This window comes from Strongylocentrotus purpuratus, unplaced genomic scaffold (assembly GCF_000002235.5).
Source record: "Strongylocentrotus purpuratus isolate Spur 01 unplaced genomic scaffold, Spur_5.0 spur5_scaffold_13, whole genome shotgun sequence".
In the NCBI taxonomy this organism is placed as follows: Eukaryota; Metazoa; Echinodermata; class Echinoidea; order Camarodonta; family Strongylocentrotidae; genus Strongylocentrotus; species Strongylocentrotus purpuratus.
The window spans coordinates 31,739,126-31,760,109 of record NW_022145598.1 but is presented as its reverse complement, the minus strand read 5'-3'; the positions used below and the strand labels follow the sequence as shown (position 1 = coordinate 31,760,109).

General features: G+C 38.3%; 1 protein-coding gene across 3 annotated transcripts; it reads left to right on the top strand.

Moving 5' to 3' along the window:
- The first annotated feature begins 855 nt into the window (after positions 1–855).
- LOC115923119 (N-lysine methyltransferase KMT5A-like) lies at positions 856–20,557 on the top strand. Of its 3 annotated transcripts, XR_004063798.1 has the most exons (6): positions 856–1,535; positions 7,488–7,805; positions 11,924–11,967; positions 17,793–17,898; positions 18,550–19,358; positions 19,400–20,557. XR_004063798.1 is itself a non-coding variant. In XM_030983372.1 (5 exons), exons 2-5 carry the CDS (start codon positions 7,496–7,498, stop codon positions 18,705–18,707), a joined length of 618 nt encoding a protein of 205 aa, XP_030839232.1. In that variant the 5' UTR covers positions 856–1,535; positions 7,488–7,495; the 3' UTR covers positions 18,708–20,557. The 3 variants fall into 3 exon arrangements, 2 of the variants coding, with proteins under 2 accessions (XP_030839232.1, XP_030839233.1); XM_030983372.1 differs by having other exon boundaries at positions 18,550–20,557; XM_030983373.1 differs by lacking the exon at positions 856–1,535 and having other exon boundaries at positions 2,189–7,805; positions 18,550–20,557.
- Positions 20,558–20,984: the final 427 nt, after the last annotated feature.

Here is a 20,984-nt window from a genome sequence, read left to right as displayed (position 1 = left end):
ATTGTTCTCACAGACAATCATCTTATACCCTGAAGAGGAAAAGAGAAGACCACCAGTAGCCTGAGCAGTATGTAAATCTTCGCCCTTAAGTTCACAGTATAAGAGAGTTGTGTTTCTATTCAGACCCTTTTGGACATACAAAGGCGATGGACGAACAACGTGGGGTATATCATAACCCTTATTATTGGCCATATGTATTGAGAATATACTAGTTGTAAAAGATGGGGGAAAAAAATCGTTGATGAAATAATATTAAAAAGTTGTTTCAAATTTATCACACATCGAGTAATCTATGAAAAAGAGAAGACCCTTGCCAGAGAGTCCTGGATATACCACTGTGATTGTTTACCCTCTATGTCTAGTTCCAATCGAGATTTGCTCACCACATTCCTGAACGGGTGGTGTTGTGACTGATGCTGCTTGCCTGAGGACTAGCAAAGAGAAGGATACACAAAGCACCATCAGATCTCTTCTTTCTGCCCCAGACCATGACTGTCCAGTTTTGAAGATGTTATCGAGTTCTGGTAGAGAAAAAAATACATTGTCTCAGAATCAGTAAGGGTATCGTGGTGTAGTGGTTCATTCACTTGACTCTCAATCTTATGGTTGAGGGTTCGAAGAATTAAATAACGACCTTCAGTTGGCAAGACATTGATCCACATGTGTTACTCTCCACCCAGGTGTAGTTAGGTACCTGGCAATTCCTTTGTTAATTATAATTACAAGTCCCTCTGAAAAAATAAGATTAATGCTGATAAAGCTTTCCTGGGTAAACAAAACTGATATTATAATTATCATAATCACCATTATTATCATTATTATTATTATTATTATTATTATTATTATTATTATTATTACCTTAACTGCGACTTGCGGGCAATTTCTATGCTTCGAAACTGTGGCTTACGGGGAATGTCTAGTTAGGGGGAATAATTACCTTGCCTGCAACGTTTTGCATAGCAGTTTTGGTACGATCCCAGCTGTTTAGAGACTCAATCAAGGCTATAAACGGGACTTTATCACCTACTGAAATCGACATTTAGATTGAATCATAATCTCTCCATGACAGGGGTGTTAAACCCTTGGGAGAATTGGCATCGTTATATCTTGCGTCGTCTAAAAGTCAGCTCTAAGGGGAAGAGACAAATCTAGCGAATCTACCTGAACTTGGGATTATATCTTTATTATCTCTTTACTAACATATTTTGGGACTCTTGTTTTTCCTATCTGGAGATTTTTATCTCATTCGGTGGATTTTTTCAGTTTTTCGAAAATTTTACCCCTGTAAATTGACCAGTTTAGAGCTCCAGGAAATTATGATTATTCGTGCGTTTTCGGACGATCGAACATGCGCGCGCGTCTGGATATCGATAGGCCTAAGCTATCGTACCGTACGAAATTCAATAAACAGCGCTGACGAAAAATAGCGATAATATTTGTTTTGACCAGATAAAACCTTCGTGCTTAGTAAAATGAAGCATATTTAGTGGAAAGTTTAGCGGAATTTTGAAATCCGGTGTTTCATTCTGCCCTGGGTAAGTAGTTTTCATGTGTAAATCATGCATATGATTCAAATAAAGATTCGAATTTTGAGTAGTTTCGGACTTTCCGTGCGGCTACGAATAGACGCATAGCTTAGCTTAGTCCCATACACTTAATTTTATGTTGTAACAAGATATCTTGCACAGGAAAAATTGAAAGCCAGATCACACAAGGGACCATTACCATTCGGCCAATGGTAACTAGATCTAGAGTCTAGTTGCCTTCTGATCATTGGAAATTTTCTTGAAAATTATGATCCATCTCTTTTTGTTCTCACTAGATTCTAGGCTAATTCAAAATAATATTCATGTTGAAACAGTTCTAAATATTCATAAAGTAGTTAGATCTAGATAGATGACTTAGCAATCTCATTTGAATAGGCCTAGATCTAGAGTCTAGGCCTAGACTCTAGATCTAGTCTATTAACAAAACATTTAATCACAAAGTTTACTCAAGCTAAAGTTCATAAATGAACTTTTGTAAAACACAACTCTATATTCGATGCATCCATACATGCTAACTGTTCAGATTAAAGAGGAACATTCCTCTTTTTGGGAGAAGATAATTATCATTTTAATGCAGGTGTTCCTCTTCCTGTACACAAATTTGTCTGTAGGTAGCATTGAATAGGAGAGTTAGGATTGTTCCTCTTTTTTTGGAAAATAGCATAATTTGTACAGATTTATGATTTTCAAATGTTGGCATGTATGTGCATCTATAGATCTAGGTGGCGCTATGACATAGATCTAGGTCTATATCTATAAAAATACACTAACGGTTTGTAAATGGTTCATATGAACCATTTACCTCGTAGATGTGAGCCAGATGGCAGACGGTAAAAAATTATGTAGAATCTATGTAGGCTAGACTAGATCTTCTAGACTAATGGGACAAAATTAATATGTTATTAATTAATTGTACTAGCACAGTTTAGCGGATAGCCACTCGGCGATCAAAAAGGATGTGACGTAACGTTGCTAAGGTAGATATTAATGCGCATGTAGCTAGTCTGGCCGAGGTACTGGACTGTATAATATGGGGCTTAACATGATCTAGTTAGCAGCCATAACAGCGTCGTCGGCGATTTGTAAAAAAATTGCATCAATGCCGAGGGGGGTCTGGGGGGTTTACCCCCTGATTTTAGGATTAAATCACTATAAAACTAGTCTAGCTAAGGCTAAGACCTATATTCAAGATACTGCTTACCTTTTTTTGATAATCCAAATCCGATTTGATGATCTAGATGGCTAAGAAAACCTAGGCTAGAGTCTACAGCTGTTAAAAATTCGCGTTTGTCTAGTCTACGTCTTGTGTATTATATATTGTGTGCATAAGCGCTCAGCGCTGCGTACGTGATAATGCATTGCACAGTTCACACACTTAACTACGCGCAAGAGCTAGCTAGTTCATGCTTGACATGCGCAGTGGCAGTGCATGTTTTTCAATACTTCAATAATTTCCAGCTAGATTCTTCTTCCAAGCTGACGTCATGAAAATAGTTCCGTATTTTTGTTTACTTTAGTTTTTGCCGATTATTTTGGCAGATCGACGGTTTTTTGCTCTAATTTTTAAAAACAACCTACAAGTAGGTTACTAAACTACTTTTTGACGGGGAACCCGATTTTCGACTTTTTGGGGCCCCAAAACGCTCTCTAGCGATTTCAGCCCTTCGGGCTGAAATCGCTTCTATATAGAGCCTTAGTAACGGAGGCCCCGCCTCCTACGTCACTCTAGATCTCATCTGCTAAACTGTACATTCCCCCTTAGTGGCAGTACTGTAATTAGATGAGAGATAGATCTAGAGATCTAGACTAGAATAGATCTACCGGTACGTAAAATATAAACCAGTCCATGCAAAAGGCAAAGGCAAAAGGCCAAAGCTATCTTAAATTTTCAAATTAATAAGATCATTCTGAGTTTTTCAAATGCAAAATTTAATGGCATGCTTCTGAATCTGAGTCTCTGAGGATGATCCAAACAACTACACAACGCAAGGTAAAGGTCACGACAAAGGACTATTTACCATTACCAGGCATTTGCTTCCTTTTCTGCTTTATTGGACTAGAAGTAGAATCACACAAGTTCTAGATCTAGTCTCTAGACCGATAAATTTGTCTCTTTCAGGAATCAGGGTCTTTCTTTAACAAATTCTGACATTTATGGCTGACCCATTCTAGAGACAGATCGCTACGTATGCCAGCGCTATGCGGGCCTACTGCCAGCCCGCGATCACGTTCACTGCCGAAACTTCGGGTACTGCAGGCAGCTTCCCGTTCGCTAGTTGACGCGAGTGGGACTCGTACACGAGTGGAAAATGACTAGATTTTCACCCAACTGGAAGCAGATTTATTTTTAGCTAAAATGCACCTTTTCCGGCCTGATTTTTTTCGAACAGGAGGCCCGCATAGCGCTGGCATACGTAGCGATCTGTCTCTAGAATGGGTCAGCCATTAATGTCAGAATTTGTTTAAAAAGACCCTGAAGGAGACAAATTTATCGGTCTTGAATCACACCTGCAACCAATACCATTCGCCCAACAGTAAAAATTTGCCTCTGGTCAATAAAACTTTGCCTCAAAATTACTACTTATCTGTAGAGTCTATTTGATTTCACTAATCCAAAATAATATTCTTATTAAATTAGTACCAAATAAACATAAGGTTGAAAAAACACGACTTGGCAATAACATTTGAATAGTAAAAAAAGGATTTTATCCAATAGTTCATTCAAGCTGAGTACTGTACAGTCCTCAGATAGTGCACAACTCCATATACAATGCAATACCCCCTTATATTGCACTTAGGGCTGCAGGTGTGACTAGAATCACAGTGGCAGCAACATTACAACTTCTAGTTTAAAGTAGGCGGACCGCCTCCGGCCCCTGCAGGCATGGGTCTCATTGCCTCCGGCCTCCCTCGTGAGACCGTCCAGGGGCCTGCCTCCTGAGACCTTTTTTCACTTTTCATCAATATTACGGCTAAAGTAATGGGGGAAAAAAAACGCATTTTGCCACAATGATATTTTAAAACTTTTATACCGTATATACCACACCTGCGACTAAAAAGGTTCGCAGCGTGGTAATCTTTTGGCTACTATTTTACTAAAAAAAACCCTGTATATTTGCATTTACTGCATAGGTTATAACTTGGTAACATAATGTACGTATTCAAGTCCTAAAAAGTACTCATATTAATATAATATTTCAAACTTACCAATGCTTTTATTGCTTTCTGCCGCTGAATTGGGTGCCTGATGAGGATAGAGTGTCCAGACTACCAGCAAAATTGGGGATAAAACCTAGACTACCTAATAATAAAGTACGATTCAATATCCTTTTCCATCACAATCTTTTCAGATTGAATCTCTTGTAACTTCTTTGGCATTTAATTAAAAATAAGATTGTTTTGGCATTCCAGCCAGTGATTTTGCTGAGGAGATTGACACATGCAGTCTCCCATAGAAAGAAATCTCCTAATCCTATGTATGATGGGGGGACCAAAAGCTACGCGGGTCTTTAAGCTACGCACTGCATACAGTAGCGCGTATTATATGGTGTGCGTAGCTTTAGGACCCGCGTAGCTTTTGGTACCCCCACCATATGGTGATGGTACCTTAAGCTACGTGGTACATTAAGCTACGCACTCCTTAATACGCGTTCTATGCGCTCAATGTTTGGGATAGATTAGAAAACAACAAGTCTATCGAAGATATCACAAAAACTTTGGGGGAAAATCATTTGTGTACTGTATTTTCATCATTTCATGAAATCATCATGAATTCACAACATTGAAACAGACAAAAAAAAATTACATTCATTTACTGTATTAAAACTGGTGCGTAGCTTAATGTACCGTTTGATTTTGTCAAAGGAAAATGGACACCGTCGCGTTAGTCACTACAAAAGTCACAAAAAGTCACTGTGTAGGGTCTATGGCTATGGCTAGATCTAAGTTAGAAATACTAGCACAGATAATTGTGAATATCCGTGCTTTGCAATAATTGTCAAAGTCAAAGTCAAACAAATTATGAAATATAATATTGCTTGCAAAGTTCTTGAAATTGCCAATTTTGTCTGGATACCAGCTGTCTGTATTACAGGGGGCCCTATGTGACGTCTGCGCACCTTAAATGTCTACCTAAATTTCAATATAAGGTAAATATTTATGTCCAAAAATATCACTGTCATGCCTTTTTTCATATTCTTATAAACATTAATGCAAAAAATCTCACAAAAATATTTACAAAAACAATGTTTTTTCACCATTTAAGACAGGCATGTCATTTTGATACGGCAAAACTTGACTTACAGGTACCTATGTCGCCGCACTAACTCATTTTGCACGCATATATTCAAACTTTAGACATGATTTATGGAATTTCGGGGCCAGGATTTACCCAGGAAATATAATTGGCTAACTAGCGATCAAATCTCAGGCAGTCTACTTTACTTACTCCAGTGTTAAAGCTGGAATATCCCACCTAGTACTAGCCTAGTTTTAAATTTAATATATTCAGACCTAGTTTCCTGTGACACTTGCTCAATTTTTAATTTATGTATATACATTTGGTAAGCTGCAGTGTTTGACCCCGAAAATCCATGAAACAGCCCTGTTTTTATCATCCAAGAATTAGACAAAAAACAACAACAGCCAAAACATAGATTTTGACACCTATAATTTAAAGTCATGTACCAATTTTTATTAATATACCACTGGCAATGTCATGATACAAATGTAAGTATCATCGTTTTCTCTTGATTTTGGATAAAAAGCATGAGTTAAAGTATTCTATTAAAAACAAAACAAAAAAAAATACATGCAAGTGATGCAACACATGCGCCAGTTCTCTGTCCGTTCCCCACTTTACTGTAAAGATTTCCTTGTTGAGCTGCCACCCCTTTCTATTTTTATGCCTCCGCCACCGAAGGTGGTGCTGGAGGCATCATGTTTTCGGGTTGTCCGTCCGTCCGTCCTTCCGTCCTGCTTTCTCGTTATCACGATATCTCAAAAAACACTTGAGGTATGAACTTCAAACTTGATGATAGTATGTACCACCATAGGAAGAGGATCTGATTAGATTTTGGAGTAACAAGGTCAAAGGTGAAAGGTCGCAGAGGTCGACTTATGGAATTCCAGGTGTTGGCCTCGTTATCGCGATATATCTCAAGATCTACTTGAGATATGAACTTCAAACTTGGCTTGGTAATAATATATACCACCACATAAAGATGATCTGATTAGATTTTGGAGTAACTAGGTTTCAGTTCAAAGGTCACAGAGGTCAATTTCTGAAATCCTTGATATTAGCCTTATCGCGATACCTCGAAAACCACTGGAGTTATGAGGCTCAAACTTGGTGATAGCGTGTATCACCATAAGAAGATGATTTGATTAGATTTTGTGGTCAACGGTCAAAGGTCACAGAGGTCAATTTTTGAAATTACAGGTTTTAGCCTTACCATTGTAATATCTCAAGAACCAATAGAGATATGGGGTTCAAACTTGGTGATAGTACATGTATGTCTCATCATTGTAATAATTCCATCCATTTTCCTATACTGCATTTAGGGTAGTTTAGGGTAGAGGCATAGGAGATGCAGTCAAATTTGTCTTGTTTATTATCACATCACTCCCTCTATTAAAATGAAAATACCGTAGTAATGCCAATACTCAGCCTGGCGGGTGAACTTGGCCAGCTCACCTGCCTTGGTTCAGTGACAGCGCGCTGTGCTGCTCACTCACACATTGTTAGCGTATTTGTTGTGCTAACGCTGTGCGCTATGCCCTGGCTGTCATGCGCTACGCGTGGGTAGCACAACGCGCCGTCACTGAACCAATTTGGGTTACCTGGCCGAGTTCACACGCTAGGCAGAGTATTGGCATCACTACAGTACATGTAGTTTTCTATTTATTACCTACTAATTTTATCCTTCCTTTTATCTTAAGTATCTAAAATGTATAGTTCTCGAGGGGGACAGATGCTAGCTCTCGGTCTCAAAAAAGCATCTAAACAGAGCAATTCACTGGCTGCAGATGGACAGACTAACAACGTGCATGTACATGTAGATGATGCAGAGCTACCAGGCTTGCAGATGCTTCCTGAGCTGAAAAAAAATATCTATATGTCAACACAGAGCAAAGCACATACTGCAGTTGAGCAGACCAACAGCGATGATGAAGAGTCATTGGTTTCTGACTCAGAAGTGGAATCTTTTGCAAGGATGTTGGATGAGCGAGCCCGTCAACTTGAGGCATCAAAAATTGGTACGTAAAATAAAAATGAAGAATTTTATTGCAGAAATGTTAACCACATTTTCTGATTTTTTTTATCGTAATGAAAGCAATACTGCGACATAAAATTCAAAATATGAGGCCAAGATACACAAAAGTGAGGGTTGGATGTCCCATCCGTCATGCTTGAATTGCCCATTAACATTAAAAAAAATAACGATGAATTTGCCTTTCCACAGTTCTTAAAATCAGGGCAAAATGTTGATTGGCTTTGTCATGGTCGAGATATTAGTGTGCTTTCGTTTTGGACGACGGAGCATTCTACGATGGATAAAAAAAGTGACTTTACCGTCGGGCGTGCAACGTGTCCATCCTCCCTAAAACTTGTTTCGTTTTTCAGGACGGCGACGAATTGACCCTATTCCCTCGTTATTCATTGTTTTTCTCTCTATTCCTTATGTTATTCATTGTTTTTCTCCCTTTCCTTAACCACTTGGCTGCGGAGCACGTCATATGATGTGCTCTCCGTTTTGCCGTTCTGTGCTGAGCACGTCATATGACGTGTTCATGCATTGTCTTGTTGTAGGCAACGGCACTCCGCAATGCCTTGTACCCCTAGGCTTATAGCACATCAAATTCAGCCTCTATAATGTGGCCAACAGATGGCGCTAATGCTATAAAATTTATGGCACTCTAGCTTCTGAAAAAAGCAAATCTTTTGGGTGAAAACTTCAGCCAACATACTTTTTGTACAAAATGGCGTTCACGGTGGTTTTCGATGGTTGTCGATAGATGCAATTTCTCTGAAAAAACAGTGATAATGGATGAGACTTTTGATGATTGCAGTAAGGATGATTTTAGTGCAGCATCGGACGAGTGTGGCGATGTGATAATGAATTTAGGGGAGTGATTTTGAATTGAAAATGATAGATTTGATTCCAATAATTACAAGCCGTCCCACTAAATGCATTTTGGTGAAAGTGTGTGTGTTGCCTATATGGGAAATTGCATTGGAGCACCGCGGCACAGTGGGCCAGGGAGACCCCAAACTGCGCCAAAAGTCAGTTTGGCGAGTGAAATTTTTTCTACTTTTCTTGCATGCATATGAAAGATAAAATATTGGACAATATCTATTTCCAATATTTCTTTCTGAAACGGACTGAGTATACTAAAAATTATCTTGAAGTTGAAATTTATGTCAGATTTGGACCAAAACTAGAAACTTTTTACTTTTTGGCGCATACGTAATTCTAGCTAAATTTTTTGACAGATTAGGCTATAAATCTGTGTGGCTTCTAGTAACAACACATTCTGAAATATGTCCTGTTTCAATGGCTTGAAATGCATAAATTTGCATAACTAATTAGATATAAACCCCAAGAACATACTATGAAATTACATTTTCTTGAACAGTGCAATGAATAAGTTTTGATTCCCACCTAGTCCCACGTAAACTGATATATTGGCCTCATGATCAGAGTCTTGGCTTTCTGTCATGTAAAATTTAGCTGCATATATCCGCATACTTTTGAGTTATACGCCATTTTCCTAAGCAATGTTTTCACAGTTTTTGAGCATTCTGAGCCATTCGTCAAAGCAGCGAACAATAAGTACAATAGACACAATAGATGGGATGGGACACATGAGTGCACGCGGAGCATGCCCGCAGTCCAGTCCAACAATACCCGTTGCTCTAGTTGGAAGTGTACAGATTAGGTTCTCCAGATTGTTGGAATCGTTACACATATTCACTAATTGTTTTTGGCGCACTTTGGTCTCATTCTGGCCCACTGTGCGCGGGGTAAAATGGGAAATTAGTGAGTCGCAGTCAAGTGGTTATTCATTGTTTTCCTTCTTTTCCTTATGTTATTCATTGTTTTTTTCTCTATTCCTTATGTTATCCATTGTTTTTCTCTCTTTTCCTTATGTAATTCATTGTTTTTCTCCCTTTCCTTATGTTATTCATTGTGTTTCCCTCTTTTCCTTGTGTTATTCATTGTTTTTCTCTCTTTCCTTATGTTATTCATTGTTTTCTTTCACTTTCCTTATGTTATTCATTGTTTTTCCCTCTATTCCTTATGTTATTCATTGGTTTTCCCTTTTTTCCTTATGTTATTCATTGTTTTTCTCTTTTCTTATGTTATTCATTGGTTTTCCCTCTTTTTCTTATGTTATTCATTGTTTTACTCTCTAATTCCTTATGTTATTCATTGTTTTTCTCTCTAATTCCTTATGTTATTCATAGTTTTTCTCTCTAATTCCTTATGTTATTCATTGTTTTTCTCTCTTTTCCTTATGTTATTCCTTGATTTTCTATTAAAAGCAAGGTACCATGCACGGCCTCATACTGTTAGACCTTGCTATACGTTGTCGTCGTCGGCACGACGGTAAAATACCCCGAATACCGTCATAGATTTTGGACGACGGACGAACATGCAGATTTGAGCATGCGCAGATGGGTCAATATTTTATTTACCGTCGCAGAAGGCTCCGTCGTCCAAAACGAAAGCACACTATTGATTGAGGCTATCAATACCTTCAAAATAGTCTGGTAGTCTTTTTAGGATTAAGATACACATTTTGCCTTTTAACTTATTCAATTTATTCATGCTTTGTTATATGTTGGGGCATGTCAAGTGCCCTTTCTATATGTAGAACTTGCAATTACACTTGAAAATTATTTTAATCCGTTGGCTACGGGAACCAAGTGATCCCTGTATTGAGCCTAAATAAACAATTCAGAAGGCAAAGGGTTAAAAGATTGAATATATATATACATACATGTATTAAAGCCCAAATCAAGTTTCTGGGGAGACCCCCAAATTTTTTGTAATAGTTCGCTTCCATTGCACAATGATATGAAAGCATACCCTAATAAACTCGCATGAACAAAAGGATTTGTCATAAAATTAATTTGAAGACTGGAAATTTTGCAATTAAACAGTGAAATTATATCGATCTCCGACCAGAGACTGCATTATGGCTACGCGGCAAACACATGGAAAACAAATGCAGTAACGACACACCCGCTGTACACACGCAAATCGCGCTCGGCTGTCTCGCCCATAGCTCCGCGCGGCGGGCATGGCAAGTGGTGGCCTCTTTTTTGACGATCCCCATCGGATCTTTACTCTTAATTTCATCGGAAATAATACACCCCATACACGGAACATAAACATATCAGGCACATGTTTATTCTTATGTAATTGGAACAATATGAGGACATATTCGCGCAATATGTTCGCAACACGCAAAGCAGCTGACATGATGTTTCATGACTTTTTACTTTCAAGCCTCGCGCACTGATATCCGGGTACCCGGTTCCGAAGTTACGCAGCATTTCATACTTTCATGTCAGACCGAAAATTGCTCAAAAACGTGATTTCATGTACCGGGTAGGCCTAGAATTCCAATACAAATTGTGTTCCAGCCAAAATGCATTAAATGTATGATTATTTTTGCTTTTACTGATTAAAATTAATTTCTTGCTGTTCATGATCGTAATAGTGCAGCCAACATATTTAATAAAAAAAAACAAAGAAATACATAAGAAATACATAAGAAAAAAAAATGATACCAAAAAACTTGTACATTTGATCAGAATCCTACAAAAGTATCTAAAACCAAAATTTAGCAGTTTTGGAGATTTATTGAATGAATTAGAGCATAATTATGATTTTATGCAAAATTAGCTTAATTTATTTATGATTAAAAATTAACTTTTTTGGACCAATTGACTATGCAAATGTGTAGATTACGTCTTGGGCAACGTGCGTGCCAATTTTCATCGCAATTGGTTGACGGCCGAGATCTCCCCCCCCCCCCCTTCCCCCGGGCCCCCCCCCCCCCCCCCCCCCCCCGCCATAAGATGGGTTCAAATAACTCGGCTTTCTAGGGTCAAGTTTGTTCAAAGTTTAATATGGTTGACTTGATAGTCTTCTGCAAGTACCGTTACTGGTTTAACATGGTCTTTTAGTTTGTTTTAATTTTTAATTTTTTTAGTGAAAATTGGAAATCGTGGTAGTACATGTAATTACAGGCGTTGTCTCATTGTGACTTGCTTTAAAAAAAAAATGTTGTATACATGTACAACCAGGAATTAGTGCCTATTCAACTTGCATTTTACATACCGGTACATATTTTACTTTCAGCCGAAAGACCAGAAAAGATGACAGAGGCACAAATTGGAAGGCAGGTGAGCATTTTAACATTAGTCCATTTACACTTACTCCACTTAGTACCTCATCACTGGGGGACCTCATCAATGTTGTAATTATTTGCTTCAACTGAAAATTTTGAAATCTTTCACAAGGGACTGGATTACAATGGGGAGTGAGTCAGTGAGAGCGATAGCTCTCCTACATGTACATGTACAACTCTCCTTAATCACTTTGTGGGAGAGTAATTAAGCGCTCCTTGGGTATTTACCATAAAAAGGGATGGAAATTCATACAACAACTCCCTGCTGCCCATTCTGTTTCATTTACATGCTACAGTAGTGAAGGCTGAATTTTAGTTGCAATACTTGCACATCATAAAAAAGCTGGAAAATTTCACAAAATGTATTGCCATGGAAAGTTCACCAACAGATTTTTATGGATATGGTAGGCTGTTTTTTGTTGTCAAAATACACTACCTGTATATTATATGAAGGACAAAAATCTGTAAGGTTTCTGATGGTATGATGCCCTGTCATCACACATGTACATTGACTTTAATAACACAAGTACCTCTTTATGAGATCATCAAAGTATGGACTTATATTTTCATGACGCCATCTAAGTATCATTTGCGCATTGCATTGTAAATTTTGTGCTTTTGCGCAAGGACCAAAGTAACAAGCCAGGGGTCCATCTTACAAAGAGTTGCAATCAATTCAAATCAAACTCAAATCTAAATTGATCTCATTGGGCCGTATGCATAAAAAGTAGCAATTGCTTGCAAGCAATTGCTTCAAGCACAAGCAATTGCTTGTCAAGCAAAAGATCAAGCTCAAGCAATTGCTTAAATCCGTATGCATAACATTTTGCTTGTGCTCAAACCTTTTGCTTGCCTCCAGCAAGCAATTGCTTACGATCTCAACATTAGCGACGTCACGCCGGTTCGAACATCATTCATGGGAGAACAAAGGCGGGTTTCGCATACTAGTAGTGTATTCAAATGTCATGCGTGTGGGGTAGCCTTTCCTGACATGGCAGTATAACATTCCAGGATGACATATTTCAGAACAAAATGAAAAAAAAACACCGATACATGCACACACAAGCGCACACCCAAATACACACACCCGTTTTTCATCATGTTCAGGTATGAACCTGTGTGCTAACCACTCAACGTTCTCTTTGTCGAAACGGAATAGTTTCCGATAGGTCTCGGGAGCAATTTCTTCTCGATTTATTCTACTCCTGTACAACTTTGGTCTTTCTCTAACGAGCATAAACATGATGCTTAACCGCGAACGTCCCGATTAAGCAAGAGCTCAAGCTGCTATGACGGAGCTTAAAAAAACGTAAGCAATTGCTTATCAGAACAAGCAAAAGGTTCGTTTTATGCATACGTTTTTAAGCAATGCTTGATCTTTAAGCAATTGCTTGTGGACATTAAGCAATTGCTTGTGCTTGCTAGCAAAAGCATTTGCTTGCAAGCAATTGTTTATGTTTATGCATACGGATTCAAGTAAAAGGCTAGCACAAGCAATTGCTACTTTTTATGCATACAGCCCATTATCTCTTAAGTACACAATTAAGATCTATCGAAACTTGAGTTTGATTTGAATCAGTCGCAACTACTTCTAACCCACAGAGGTATAGAACTTTCCTGAGGTCTAAATTAATCAGCTTTCACTCCTCAAATTGGCAACAATTTTTTTTTACCTGATTACATAAATGTAGTTTGAAAAAAAAAATTAGTATTTGTGGACTAGTCTTTGACTAAATAAACCATGGGCTCGCTTAGTTACGAAAGAATGTTACTTAGCTCTCCCTTTTGCTCGTTATAAACGAGTGAGAATAATCCAGTTTAACTCGTTTTACGTTTTTGAGCAATGATTTGGCTCGCTTTTTGAGGGACTGAGAACATCGTCATGGCCACTCAAACATGAGTGGTTTACAGCTCAATTACGAGTGAAAGTCCATTCACTCGTTCGAACGAGATGCAGATTCGCTCCTTTACATACAGAGAGTATGTTAACTGTCATTATACATGTAATTTTTACAATATATGTTTATTATTTTCTTTCTTCACCTTCTAAAACTCCTAAACTTTCTTTGAAAATTCATCTTGCCCCATGTAATGATATTTGTGTTAGTAGAATGTTGACAAGTCTCATGTTACATGAATTCTTCCACACTGAGTTTATGGTGTAAATAGATGAAAAAGAAATGAAGCTTTTCAAGTAATCTACAAAAATCAAAACAGCTAGATTATAAAACACAATATGAAACCTGAAATTTCTTTCGGGATGTACACGTACATGTATATAAACTCAGAGTGGAAGAATGCAGTAACATGAGACTTGTCAATGTACATTTGTAAATTACCATTGGGTTCAATACAAAATTTAAATTTGGAATTGACGAAGGAAAAGTACCCCCATACAGAAAATATTATTTGTATGCCTCTGCCACCGAAGGTGGTGCCGGAGGCATCATGTTTTCGGGTTGTCCGTCCTACATGTACGTCCGTCCGTCATGCTTTCTCGTTATCGCGATATCTCAAGAACAACCAGAGGTATGAACTTCAAACTTGATGATAGTATGTATCACCATAGGAAGACGATCTGATTAGATTATGGAGCAACTAGGTCAAAGGTCACAGAGGTCGTCTTATGAAATTCCAGGTGTTAGCCTCGTTATCACGATATCTCAAGAACTTATTGAGATATGAACTTCAAACTTGATGATAGTATATACCACCATAGGAAGACGATCTGATTAGATTTTGGAGTAACTAGGTCAAAGGTCACAGAGGTCGACTTATGAAATTCCAGGTGTTAGCCTCGTTATCGCGATATCTCAAGAACTACATGTAATTGAGATATGAACTTCAAACTTGATAGTATATACCACCATAGGAAGACAATCTGATTAGATTTTGGAGTAACTATGTTCAAGTTCAAAGGTCACAGAGGTTAATTTCTGAAATCCTAGATATTAGCCTTGTCATCGCGATATCTCAAAAATCACTGGAGTTACAAGGCTCAAACTTGGTGATAGTGTGAATTACCATAGGAAGATGATCGGATTTGATATTGGGGTCAAAGGTCACAAAGGTCAATTTCAGAAATTATAGGTTTTAGCCTTGCTATTGCGATATCTCGAGAACAACTAGAGATATAGGGTGGAAACTTGGTGATAGTATGTCTCATTGTAATAATTTCATCGATTTCCTATATTGCCTTTAGGGTAGCTTAGGGCGGAGGCATATAGGAGACGCAGTCGTATTTGTCTTGTTTCCTGTGATATGAATAATTATACACATTTTGTTTAAAGATTATCAAATGAGGAAAGTCAAAAAGCATCAAAGCAGAACATTGTAGTTTGGTAAATTTATTTCCATCTACATGCATGTATCTCGCTGACATAGGAGAATGGCCTGCCCACAAAATTAGGGTGGAGCTTGAAAATGAAACTCGCCCCCATTTATTTCTCTGTTTTTATAACTTTGCACCAATAATACTGGATATTATGTTATACATGTAGATGTTACTTCAGCACTCAGGCCATTTTTTTCTTCTCTAACTAGTGAAAATGTGATGGAGAAAAGTAATTATTACGATTGTTGAATTTGAGTGTACAAATGTGCAATTTTGCAACATTTGCGTGCAAAGGGTTTATAGAGTAAAACTAAACTTATGCAAAACAGTGAAAATTTCATTAAAGGTAGGGTGTCCCTTTTGCAGACCTCCCCAAATCCAGCAAAACCTTACATGAACCTCAGGCTAGTTATGTTGGACATGTCTGTGAAATTTGAAAGCTAACAGTCATCTAAGATTCAAATAATGCACAAAATACTAACTACTTTGTAGCCTGTGTGTCAGGCTCAGTTTACTTTTTTTGGCAATCTCCGTATTATGGTCTATGATTACTAATCTACACAAGAGCTGATGTATAAAATGTGTCGGCGCTAGTGCACTTTCGCACCGGGCGCCTAATTTAATGATATAACATCAAAAGTAAACCACAAAGTAATCAAAAACCTGTTTCAGTGTCTCTCTGAGGCTGATGTCCCGTCCTTTCCTCAAAATTGTGAATTTTACGTAAAATTCGCCGCCGTACACTGCACTCACTGTACTGGCACTTTGGCATTCACTTCTCGCTCGCACAGATCTGTGCGAGCGAGAAGTGAATGCCGAAGCGCCAGCGCCCGTACAGTGAGTGCAGTGTACGGCGGTGAATTTTTACGGAAAATTCATGATTTTGAGGAAAGGACGGGACAACAGCCTCAGAGAGACACTGAGGTGGGTTCTTGATTAGTACTTTGTGGTTTTATTTGGATTTTAGGCACCCGGTGCGAAAGTGCACTAGCGCCAATGTGTCATGTAGCAAGAATGAATATGTACATGATCGTAATTTGTGACAAAATGTCATTACATCACATACCTGGAGTACACACATGCAGTACAAGGGTCTGCAGCAACTAGACTACATGTATAATAAATGTGATCACGAAATAAATCAATTCAAAATCTAATGGTCAATATAATTCCACCAAAAGTCAGTTTCCAGTTCCTATACTTTGAGGGAGGTTCTCAACTGATGATCTCGTTAACGCGATATCTGGAGAACCCTTTGATGGATTTTGATCATATTTGTCCCAGATGTACATCATGAGATGTAAATGAACTGATTAGATTTTGGATGAAATCCGCCTAAGGTCAAAGGTCAAAGATCAATGAACTTTGCCTGAAAAGTCTCGTTAACGCGATATCTGGAGAACCCTTTGACGGATTTTGATCATATTTGTCCCAGATGTACACTATGAGATGTAGATGAACTGATTAGATTTTGGATGAAATCTGCCTAGGGTCAAAGGTCAAAGGTCAATGAACTTGGCCTGAAAAGTCTCGTTATCGCAATATCTCATTAACTTATGGCCGGATTTCGATCATACTTGGCCCAAGTGTGCACCATGAGGTGTAGTTGAACTGACTAGATTTTGGGTGAAATCTGCCCAAGGTCGAGGGTCAAAGGTCAATGAAATTTGTGTGAAAAATCTTTTTATCACGATATCTCGAGAACCCCTGGGCAGATTTTGATCATACTTAATCCAAATGTACACTACGAGATGCAGATAATTCATTTTGGGTGAAATCCGCTTAAGGTCAAAGGTCAAAGATCAAGGTCAAACTCCGAAATTTCACTGTTTCTGCCCTAACTCAAGAAGTATTGGACAGAATTCCATCAAACTTAATTTTGGGTCAAAGGTAAAGGTAAAATGGTAAATTTAACAGTTTACGCCCTAACTCAAGGTACATGTATAAGATAAGCAAATGTTACTATAAATATGAAGGATTATGGCAATACTTAAGTATTTGTGCGGGAGGGCGGAGGCATACCCGTCGACTGCGCGCAGTCAAATTCATCTAGTTTATAATATGAATTTTGCAATATTTCATTTATAGATGTACATGTACACAAAGAATTGCTCCCTTGTATCAGAATAAATTACAGTAAGGATGACTTTCCACATTCCATGAGGAGCCAAACCATGTTTGACATTTGAAATATTTTAGATTTCCATATGATAAAATACAAAAGAAAAAGCGGGCTTGTGACATCATCACTTTTGGACACAGCCTCATTCATTGTTTTTTGAAATAATACAAATTTCAAATTGCTGTAACTTTGTTATTTTCCATCTGATTTCAATGAAATTTGTACTGTTATGCTTGATTGATTTCACACTATCAAATCATCTTTGATCTTTGATCTCGGGGTGGAGTACATGCAAGTAGGAAAGATAGGAAAGACACATTACAGTAATCTCCTTGTTTTGTTTTGTTTGCCTTCGCTATCCTAGACAAGAATGTCTCGACGACTGAGAGAGCCTGCAGATACCAACCGCCCAGAAGATTACACAGAAAAGGACAGAAAGGGGTTTTGTGTCAAAATTCTACCAGGAAAGGGTAAGGTATCCAGTGCAGATATAAGTGATTTCGAAAGGCTCCTTTTTTCATGAATTAACATCCTTCAAGATTATTTTAAGTGTCCAATGTGTCCAATATCAGGATAAGTAGTCTGAATTGTATTTTCTTTTTGTTGAATAATTTGTACCTTTTAATAGTGATTATGCATTACTTTGGTGGCCCCTTTTTGTAAGCTTTGCTTTTTCCAGGGTCTCCGAACCTTCACTTTAATTTTGATCATGTGTCTGTCAGTGTAAATTTTCTATTTTGTTTTGTATATTTTTTGATGGTTAGATAATGAAATGAATTGATAGGAGGCATATACAAATGTAGGAGGGATAATGATCTGATTAGTTTTGGGGGTATTAAGGTCAAAGGTGACAGAGGTCTACGTTCTCGCGATAACTAAAGAACCGTTTGACGGATCAATTTCAATCTTGGCTCATATAGGCTTATGGAAGTGATGATGATCTGATTAGATGATTTAAGTTTTTGAAAATTTTAGTAGTTAAATGTGTAATATATTTTAGATCTGGCAATAGCAGAGGCATACATTTTAACTGCGCTCAGTCGAGAATCCATGTAGTTTGGCTTTGTAATACCATCTTCAAAAACAGTGCATTATTTATTGTTATCTCTTGTACTCTGCAGGTAGAGCTGTTTTCACTACAAAAAACTTTCATAGTGGGGAGTTTTTACTCCATTACCATGGGGAATTAATAGATAAAGCAGAGGCAGAAGAAAGAGAAAGATTTGAAGAAACCGGATTCAGATATTTCTTCAAGTACAGAGGGAAGAATCTGTGGTAAGTGTTTTAAAGGTATTGCACCGTGTTGGTAAAAGTCGAAGAGGTAAAATTAGATTTCCTTAATTTTATAGTTTTTGGATACACTTATGAGGGTAGAACGCACCCCCGCCAAAAAAAAATCGCTCTGAAATGCCTGTATTTTCGAGAAATCGCGTGTTTAGTGTTGATTTTGGTTATTTATCTGGTACTCGATAAATACGGCTAATTCGCTTGATGTTGAATATCTCATGGATAAAATTGTTTCTGATCTTACTGTTATAATGTAATGATGAGGCTCAGACAGTCATTTGTAAGCTTGGTAGTAGCAACTATTTAAAGGCAGTCACGCAGGGGATTTCCTGATTAATTTCAGCCGCAGATGGCGACACACAAGTACGGTCACGAAGCTGTTTACCGAGCGGAATTGTACGTGCGCGGGTGTCCAGTTTCTGTACGTGCGTATGCGCACCATTCTCAGTCATATCATGTCACTGCACTGTCAGTGTCAGTATCAGACCTGCAAAACAGTCTGTCTGATCTGTCCTGACACTCTAAATTTGCTCAAGTCAAATTTTCAGTTTCAAAATCAAAGTGTCCAGGGCTGTCAGTATCACTGCAGCGAGTGTCAGCAGGTCAGTGTCCCTGTCAGTGTCACTGCAGCGAGTGTCAGCAGGTCAGTGTCCCTGTCAGTGTCACTGCAGCGAGTGTCAGCAGGTCGAGTGTCACTGCATTGCAAAAATACATCAAAGACCAAGCTTTGTGCGCAAGATAGCAAATATAATTCAAACTTAACGTTCTAATAAAGCCTCTAGAGACGATCGGATATATAATAAAACAATTACCGGTGACGAGATCTCGATAAAGACAAACACCAAAATTTACACCGCACATGAAAGTAGACGTGCAATCGCGATCGCAGGTTGCAGCATACAGCATGCAGCAGTAATTTTCGGTCTTGTTTACGTTTGGTAGTATAAAGCGCGGCCGAGTACAACAGCTGTTCAATTCAGTAGTATACTATAACTAGACCCTCTATAAGAATCCAGATTATAAATCTACTAACTAATTTATAGCTTATACAGTATATTATTAGAATGTGAAAAAAAATAACTGTGCGGTAACAATGTAGTATATTTTCTTTGCTTTTTTAAGATGCAATTGACAACACAAGAAACATACACAGATTGCGATATTGCGCAATGTGCACGTTTCTTTCGTGCGTACGTAATGTGAGCTGATCGCTGAGACAGCTCGAGCGGGGATAGCGAGCTGGCGATTCCTATGCACACGGTTTGATTTCTATATCGTGCGTCTGTGTGTGTGCGTCGCTCGGAAGAGTTCGGACGGCCATGTTTGAAATTGGGTGCTGCGGGAAAGACGACCACTTTGGTGTTCGCTTGCCCCTCGAGCACGCGTAGTTTGCATTAGGCGAAACGGTTTCACAAGGGAGTTGGACGGCGTCAGCGTACATGACATTTCTCGTGGCCAATGAAATCGCTCGCCACGCGTGTAAGTCTTTAATATGTGGTTCCATGTTGAAAGAACCAAACAACACACTCCCTGTGTCCTGACCTGGGTATGACTCATAGGTCATGACACAATAACATAAACATTGGCTAGTCTTTGTTCAGGCTTATCATTACAAAGACTTTACAAACAGATATCACGACACTTTCACAGGTAAGGTTCTATTCATGTTGATACATCACAAAATAAAGGAAAGTTGGGAAATTTTCAAAGGACAACACTGTTTTTAAAGGGAAAAACAAATTTGTCTGGCCGGACAGATATCGCCGACTGTAGTTGTCCTTTTCTAGCTTCCAATGCTATTTGAAGAAAATTAGGAATCAATTTGGTCTTAGGTCATCTAGATGGACCAAGGAAAACATTTCCACCAAATCCATGACCTTGACCAACACTGTGTATTACCTTTAAGAATTTAATTTCTGTCCAAATTAAGAAATATGATTATATTAGTTATAAAGAAGCATCAAATGCTGGCATGTTGATTGATCTCCGATGAATTAAATCCAGATTTGTGGTTTATGATGTTCTCTATGATGGATGTCAACCACACTCTTGTTCCGCTGTGTTTACTTGTTCAGGAATCCCTTGGTCCTCTGTGTTTACTTGCTCAGGCATCTCTTGTTCCGCTGTGTTTACTTGTTCAGGCATCTCTCGGTCCTGTATGATTACTTGCTGAGGCATCCTCTCTTTACATGCAATGCCTGCTTTAGACCAATTGGAAATTTCAATGCCTGGTCTCTTTGATTTTAAAGCTCTTTCATGGGACTGGATC

Bases quoted from the DNA above. Each gene is read 5' to 3' on its own strand.
- LOC115923119 (XM_030983372.1), top strand. From the start codon at position 7,496: ATGTATAGTTCTCGAGGGGGACAGATGCTAGCTCTCGGTCTCAAAAAA. The intron at 7,806-11,923 runs GTACGTAAAATA...TTTTACTTTCAG, and splicing joins ACTTGAGGCATCAAAAATTG to CCGAAAGACCAGAAAAGATG. The intron at 17,899-18,549 runs GTAAGGTATCCA...TGTACTCTGCAG, and splicing joins CAAAATTCTACCAGGAAAGG to GTAGAGCTGTTTTCACTACA.